The sequence below is a fragment of the Notothenia coriiceps genome, unplaced genomic scaffold (genome assembly GCF_000735185.1).
Source record: "Notothenia coriiceps isolate Sejong01 unplaced genomic scaffold, NC01 NC01_scaffold00013909, whole genome shotgun sequence".
NCBI classification, from domain to species: domain Eukaryota; kingdom Metazoa; phylum Chordata; class Actinopteri; order Perciformes; family Nototheniidae; genus Notothenia; species Notothenia coriiceps.
This window is the reverse complement of record NW_011346610.1, coordinates 51873-60342: the sequence shown is the minus strand read 5'-3', so window position 1 is coordinate 60342 and position 8470 is coordinate 51873. Positions and strand designations below refer to the sequence as shown.

At 40.7% G+C, this 8470-nt stretch overlaps 1 protein-coding gene across 1 annotated transcript in view; it reads left to right on the top strand.

Annotated features, from left to right (window-relative positions):
* Window positions 1-8470, top strand: part of LOC104948214 (microtubule-actin cross-linking factor 1-like) — a 91329-nt gene that overhangs the window by 75968 nt on the left and 6891 nt on the right. Inside the window, exons 47-54 of the mRNA XM_010774384.1 lie at window positions 1856-2055; window positions 2728-3045; window positions 3150-3316; window positions 5011-5167; window positions 5323-5434; window positions 6058-6120; window positions 6961-7199; window positions 7690-7819. Of these exons, the coding sequence (XP_010772686.1) occupies window positions 1856-2055; window positions 2728-3045; window positions 3150-3316; window positions 5011-5167; window positions 5323-5434; window positions 6058-6120; window positions 6961-7199; window positions 7690-7819 (1386 nt within the window). The remainder of the gene's footprint in view (window positions 1-1855; window positions 2056-2727; window positions 3046-3149; window positions 3317-5010; window positions 5168-5322; window positions 5435-6057; window positions 6121-6960; window positions 7200-7689; window positions 7820-8470) is intronic.

The window sequence follows — 8470 nt, the reverse complement described above, 5'->3', positions numbered from 1 at the left end:
CAACTGATTGCAATGTATTCCCATCGGCGGCGGTATTTGACGCTCATAGAAGCACCGCATCTGTCCATGTCGGCGGCACTTAAGTTAAGGCAATGTGAGCGTCCATTCCCATTGGATAAGGGAGGATTTTACACCCGGAAGTAAGTATTCTCTTTACTGTTGATTGATTTTACAGTGATATCTGCACTACTCATCAACTCAAAAACACCAGATTATCCTTGTTAATTACACAACATTGATTGGTTTAAATTGTGTACAATGCTTTTGTATTTTCCTCCTTTGATTCGGAGAAACAAATATTTTTTCGGAGTTTAGGATGGCAGAAGACACTACACTCCCCAGAATCCTCAGCTATCGTTTGGGATGAAACCCATCGACGTTGACGGCACACTATCCAAAACAGGAATCAAACGTGTCCTACCCCCCTTTTGAAATAGTGCAATAAGAGCCTATATACAAGTGATTGGAATATGATAGATAAATAATTTCTAAGTAGCAGCCAGATGAATGTTATGGATGTTGTTTCAAAGTTCAGGTGTTTAATAGGAGTGCAACAACTAATCGGCTTAATCGATTAAAATCGATTACCAAATTAGTTGCCAACTAATTCAGTTGTCGATTCGTTGGTGACGACATCACGTGTGTGTTACGCGCCGTTGAGCTCCAACGTTATTGGTCTTTTTATCGGTTGGACTACTGGAGACATTTAAAAAATATACAGTATGTCATGTATTATTGCTACAAAAACATTATATCGCATTCTTAGTGTCGCCACCTCGTTTCTAATATGCAAAGTCTATGATGTATTTTCTATCTTTCCAATCCAGACGAGATCTCCCTCCCCCGTGTGTGAGCGAGGGGGCGGGGCAGTTTACACACACGCAGCTGCTACATGCATGCAACACACTGCGGGAATGGCGGAGAGAACGCGCTCCGAGGTGTGGTTCAACTTTACCCGTCTCGATGTGGACAATGCTCGTTGCCAAAAGTGCAATACGAGTTTAGCATGTACGGGCGATAACACGAACAATTTGTCTAAACATTTAGCAAAAGTGCACCACATTCAGATGGAGAAATGCACCGGGTTNCATTAAGGAGTTAATAAATCAAACACTGATGGAACATCACTATATTGTGATTATTTATATAGGCTTTTTCTGTCAAAAATATCCGGGGTCGGTCAGGGGCCCCCTGACCGACCCCGGATATTTTTGACAGAAAAAGCCTATATAAATAATCACAATATAGTGATGTTCCATCAGTGTTTGATTTATTAACTCCTTAATGCATGAATTACAACAAACTAAGGATATTTTCATCTTTATGCATGAAAAAAAATATTTTTCCAAGGAGTTTTTCCATTTTTTTCATTAATATGTTTAACAAACCAATGAACAAAATGAAAATGAATTATTAAAAACTATAAATACAATACACAAATGTAACATGTTTATATGAGGACCCCCTTAGTGGTTCTAGGAATATTTTAAATACAATTGTGTTTTCTATTTAACTTATTGTACTAATATTATTTTTGTAATCATGCATGGTATTTTTTTAATTAACCTTTTTTATTTATTTGTACCTCACGTACCCCCTGCAGTACCCCAACGTACCCCTAGGGGTACGCGTACCCCCATTTGAGAATCACTGATCTACTGATCTTCATAACTATACAATTGACGATAACATACTCAGCAGAGAAAATACATTTCATTCTAATCACCAGACTTTGTTTTCAATAACATAACATTATTTCAGTATACTATTTGGGATAAAACGTTAATTAATGCCCCAATTTCCATGACATAGTTGAGAAAGGTCATGTTTAATGTTCGCCGCTCCTTCTCCCCAGACGGCCTGGAGAAGAGGTTTGGCTCGCTCTCTGCCGATGTGTCGGAGCGGGCGGAGCAGCTGCAGACGGCGGTGGCGCAGTCTGTCAGCGTGCAGGAGGGTCTGACGGCTCTGCTGGGCTGGCTGGACAAACTGCCTCTGACCCCGGGCCCTGTGGAGCCCACCACTCAGGCCCTGCAGGACGCCCTGACCCAGAACCAGGTACAAGTTACCCTCAAGTCATCGGGAACACTTTTTTTGGCTAGACCAAAAATGTTTGGCGAGACACCTAAGTTCTATTGGATTTTCAGCATTTTAACACATTTTTGGATGAGATGAATCAATTCAACTTTGTCTGTAGATGTTTAAAAGATTCTTTGTCATTATCCAATACATTCTTAAATAAACTGACATTTTATTATTGATTGTATTAACGGATAATGCAATTGAAATAAGATTCACGATGTTTGAAGGGTTGACCCTTTTTGCCTTATCATTGAAAGCTAATGTATATTTATTTATGTTAAAACATATATAAAATAATCATACGAGGAGTTTATCTTTTATTTACACTGCTAAAAATATAGTCAAGAACTTTGGAAAAATGTCGCTCTCAACACTGTACGTTACCATAGTAACACAGTGACTATGTCGAACTGTAACTGTGAGATCATTGCTTGTGTTTAACCACAGGTTGAGTGAGTACAGCTCAACTAAAGTATTCTCTAAGGTTTCAAATACTATATGGATAATCTGTTAAAAATCTACAGAAAATCAAAACAGTTCTCAACTGAATGGCTGTAATCTGTTGAATGCTTTTGATCTATTGTTAATTGTTGTTCTAAAAAACGAAAATGGCATTCTTAATAGAATTTGTTCCTCGTCTTTACCCAGAAACTTCGCCAGGAGCTGCTGTCCCGGCAGGGCAGCGTGGAAGCAACGCGAGACTCCATCTCCAAACTCCTGCAGAGCTCGGACGCCTCCACGGCCTCGGGCCTGCAGGGCTCTTTAGACCAGCTGACTCAGCGCTACGCCGCAGCGCAGGGCAGTCAGGCGGAGAGCGAGGCCCAGCTCAAAGGGCTGCTGCCCCGCCTGGAGAGCTACGAGCGGCTGGGGGCCGACCTCCAGATCTTCACCCAGAGCCGACTGAAGGCCCTGAGCCCGGGGGGGCAGCCTGAGCGCAGCGTGGACGACTACAGGCAGACCATCGAGGTCAGCAGTTATATCACTTCAACTGTCTGACACATCAGAGCCTCTGAGAGATAAGTGGATAAGTTCTACTGCTGGTGCATTCAACGCTGTCCGTCTTTTCTCAGGAGGTCAAGTCTGAGCTGGAGCAGGAAGCCGGTCAGCTGAGATCCTTCTGCAACCTGGGCACCGATCTCAGCCAATCAAAACCTTTCAATAACACACAAAGCTTATTGGATAATGTCAAAGGAGTGTCAGATGAGTTCACCCAACTGGAAGCCAATGTCAACCAAAGGTAACATTTTTACAAGATAACACGTAAGAACCGCCTCTTTCAAATCATTCAGCCATACATGTGAAGTATTACATTTCCCTCACCTTGCAGAGGAAGGTTTGGTCCTTTTTGTTGCCATTTTCTATAGAAAATCCTACATTAAAATCAATATTATTAATATGTGATCTTAACGTTGTGTTAGTAGGAAATAATTATAACTATGAAGGTTGCACATACAAATGGGAGTGATTTTATGATTTCTGCAATGTGCCATAGATGACACAAGGGGGCAGCAAACAGAAAATCAGTCAGCTATGAAGTTTTTGATGTTAAAATATGACGAGCTCCAGTTTGACTGACAACCAAAAATAACTTCAGCAACAGATGAAGCGAATCTTAAATATTAAGATTTGATTTGATAGGATACTTATGAAAAATACCTGTGAGTGTCTCTGAGAACAGACCATGCCGCTGGCATTTACAACATTTGTTTTCTAATTCTGTAGCCTTCACAGTGAACCAGTTGCTATGCCTACCCTGGGTGAGGTGGATTCAGCCACTTGAAGCCTGTCAGGAGGGGGGCTGGGAAATTATAAATACCATCAGTCTGGTGCAGATTTATTTCATTATATAACTATTATTAGCTGTTAATGGACATATTTAAATATATCCTGAACAGATATCCAGAATGTGACCTTTTATCTATCATTTATAACATGTAGCTTGTAAACTCTTAACTTGCTGCACTGCAGTTGCTTACAGTGCAGCGTGTCCATGTCTCTACTGTATCTGTGTGAAGCCCCGGAGCTAATATAAGCAGCGTGGACACGGCTCATTGTCCATCCCATAAACGGCCTACTCGTATGACCCCCAGCCCTGAATCCTGAGGGGAGAAAATAGCTGCACGATAATGATACGTCTGTTCTGTCTACGGGCCACCAGCACTTTGCAGCCACAGCTAGAGGCTGAGAGAGTGAGGTCAAGGCTGAGAAAAGGAAGGCCAGTGTGAGCTTTCAAGTTTTGTCAGTTTTATTATTTTTCTAGCCCAATTTGCCTCAAGGCGCTGTACAATCTGAAGGTCAAACAACCTTCTGACCTCAGACAATTTGATTGAGAAGAGAAAAGTAAACACAAAATATTTTGAAAGGGGAAAACATGGGAGAAACCTCAGCAACAGATGGATTCCTCTCCAAGAACAAACATACATGCAATAAATAAACGTGTATTATTTTCATTTTGAGTATCAGAAATGCTTTTCACCAAATGCTGCTCTTTTGTATTGATTATTTGGACAATCAGATATTTGCAGATATAGAGACACAATTTCATATAATATGCCTATTTTACAAAATCAGTTTACAGTCATATCAACTCACAAAAAGCAACTTAAGCAGGATCTGACTATGTTATAACTGTAGGAAGGGTGGGTGCCTAGAAGGAAATAGTTAAGTGATGTGCCATGGGAATTTCCCCACAATGTTTGTTGCATTAAGGATATTGTATCATTGAAATTACACATATATTCACTAATGTAACAATAAAACACTTTAACAGACATAGGTTTACGTTGCGTTAAAGTGTAGGATGGATTATTTTATTTTATCTATATTCCCACTTTATGTAACTCCTCCTCATCCTCTCTATCACTGCCTCCTACCTTCTCTTTCTTTCTTTTTCTATAACATTTCCTCTCTTCCTCTGTCTGCCTCCGACAGGTTTGCTGCCCTCCAGGCCTGTGAGCAGCAGCTCCTGCAGTTCCGCGGGCTCTCCGGCTCCCTCCTCAGGTGGCTCCAGACAGGGCAGGACCAGCTGGCGGCCAAAGAGGCCAACCTCAACACAGAGAGCCTGCAGAGGAGAGTCCAGCAGCTCAAGGTGTGTGTGTCTCATCATTCATTCATAACAAATGACTCAAAAGCCATGCCTTCCACTGGTTAAAAAAAAGTCAAACATCTACATGCCGTTTGAATCCCGACTATATCATGTGTTCTTAAGCCACAATGACTCAGCAAATTGCATCTTGCCTCCAGGACTTGCTGGATGACTGGGAGTCTCAGGGAGGAAGAGTTCAGGATCTGAACAAGACGGGCTCTGAGCTGGAGTCGCTCATCATCGACATCACCGCTCCTAAGACCAAAACTGGTAAGAGACGTCAAACATATAAAACCCTCAACTCTGAGTTTAAATTACTTATTTATAATAAGGGCTTTTTTACAAGATGATGTAAAAAATAATGGGAGGGAAAATAATCACCAAGGGGTTTATAAAATGATTTGACCGGAGAGAAAAACAGAACTGAAAAACAAAATATGAACACAAGGAAGCAGGAAGAAGGCAGAATAGAGCGAAACAGAATATATTATAATTTGCATTTAGAATCACTACTTCTGTTATAATAACACATTTTTTGGTACAGCTCATCTGTGATGGTTTCAGGGGTCATAATATGTATTTCTTTTTTTAAATGTAAAGTGCAGACAAATGCAACAAAGCCACCAATCTCAAAAATTGTTTTAGTGCTCTGTAATTAATTAAAAAGTTAAAGGCGACATTTTGAGAAAGTCAAATAACTTTGTTAGTTGGATAACAAAGCAGATTTCACACATTTGATACACTCATTACATTTCGATGTAATTGAAGCGTATTGGTATCGTGCATGACTGCATCACTTCTGTCGTCTGTTTCCACCGCTTTTGGTCCTGTTTTCTGTATGACCTTGTACAAGTGTTGTAGTGCACTGTCTCAGTCCGCTGTGTCCCTCCCAGGTCTTCCTCACATCAATGGCTCGGCAGGGCCCAGCAGTGTCAATGGCATCCACACCTGTAAAGGTGAGATCTCCCTCTAGCTCTCTTTCTCTTTCAGTTCCTCCTCAAAATGAGTAGAACAAAAGCTTCCTTGAGTTTGGCTCCTGTTATGTTGCTGGTCACTTTATATGATGACTCTTAAATGATTACTGTTTTCTTTTTCATCTGTCCTGTCTCCATCAGCTGTCTGTCCATGCAAATATCTGTCTGTGGCATTTGGCCAATGCAAAAATAAATATCGCCCTGTTTACATGTACTAGCTGTCTGATGGCTCAACTGTATACCTTATTAGCATTAGCAAATTAGCATTGTCCTACAGGTCACACTCCCAGGGGTCCTGACACTCAAAATATGTCTAAAAAAAACAACACAAGACACCCAAAATACATACACATAACGATTATAAAGACATTTAAGACAACATCAAAGTTTCAAAACTACAAAAAGACACACAAGACGACTACACATAGATGCAAAACTTTGAAAAATTGCACAAGACAATCAAAGAGATGGAAAACTCAAACAACTCCAAACAATAACCTCAAGGAGATGCAATAAAATACTACAAATATACATAAAACTACCACATAGAAACCTAACATAGATGTTAAGCGACTAAAACAAGGCACGAATTGTGACTCTTTGTGTTTGGTGGTCTTGGTTCATGTAGACTGGGTTTGGGGGCTTCCAGCATTTCTGTGTCCAGGGGCCCATTCTCACACAATCCATCCATGCTTATTACCCTACCTTACTATATGTGTTGACTTTATTGTTCTTACATTACCTATCTATTTGTGTTTGTTTCTGCTAATCTCAATAGCAATATGCTAATCCATGTCCTCCTTTCCCTCACTGTGCCCTCAGACCTGACGGAGCTCCAGGTAGCCGTGTCTGATGTGAACGGTCGGTATGAGGCGCTGGGGGGGGATCTGAAGGAGCGCCTGGGCAGACAGGAGGTGTCTCTGGAGCTGAGGCAGAAGGCCAGGCAGGGCGCTGAGGAGCTGAAGAGCTGGCTGACAGACAGGGAGAGCAGCCTGAAACAGGGACAGACCGCCTCCCCCTCGAAACCGGAGGTGGTCCGCGCCCAGGCCCAGGAGAACAAGGTAGGACCGGATCCCTCTATTGGGCTTTTCTCTAACAATGAAAATCATGTAATAAGATCACGGTATATACTCATAGAGTATACTTTTTTTAGTCCTTCAGCTATTTTGGACTCATTGTATATAATTCAATTATAGACGATTGCAATATTATAATATATTAATATTATTAATTAGTGCAACTGTCTTTATTTTTTTATTTTTTTGGGGTCTTCAAAAATAAATAAATAAAACATAATAAGATATATTACAATCTTTACCTGTTGTTTAAAGTCTTTAAACATTGAAATTATTTGTAACCAAATAAATTATTTTAAAATGTAAATTTTTTAATCCATTTTCATTTATGAAATCTGCAGGAGAGTGACATGGACACATTACATTGTCTTTCCTGTTAAACTCACACATCAAGACTCTCTTTGCCTCATCTAAGTTATGAAGTCATATGAAATAGATGCAGTATTTAACTGCTGGTCTTCTTCCCGTCCTCCAGGCTCTGCTCTCAGAGCTGGCGGAGCACTCTGGGAAGGTGGAGGAGCTGAAGAGCTCGCTGAGGAAACTGATCGCTGACAATCCAGATTCTCCCGAGGCCGACACCTGGAGGCAGCAGCTGCAGGAGATAGGTGTGTGCTAAAGATGACACAAAAATACATGAGGGCGTTTGACAAGATGATGGGAGCCACTTTACAGAAACTGGAGGCAGAAACTATAGTCAAATGATGGGGGGGACAGCTTTGAGGAATACTTTGCAGTACAAGTCAAAGACCCTGTGTAGCCATTATGAAGAAAAACCCAGATACAGAGAAGGGACAAGGCCTGAGGGATTTAAATAATCATCCATTTAGAGAAATATGATCAGTGAAAACAGTCGGTGAACTTATGTTACGTTATGTCTGTCTTGCCTGTAATTTATTTTCTTATTGGCAATAGTTTGTAATGAAAATATTTGAAATAAAGGTTGATTGTTCTTTTGTTAGGTTATACCTGGGCAAAATCCAGGGTATATTGGCAGAAGATGAATATGTCTTTCAATATTTTTTGGCTCCTAGCAAGAAAGCCATCACGCAGGAATGGCTGCAGCCTTCCAACAACGGATGACTGCACTGCCAATGAAATAAACTACCATGTAAAAAAACACTGGAAACAAAAGGAGTTTAATTGAGGCGCAAAAGAAAATGTGTTTAAAAACTGAGAAAAGATGAAAACAAGATTAGGTATCCTTACTGTGGTGTGTTTTGAAAACCGTTAAAAAGAAGGTGGTATGGAGCCTCTGA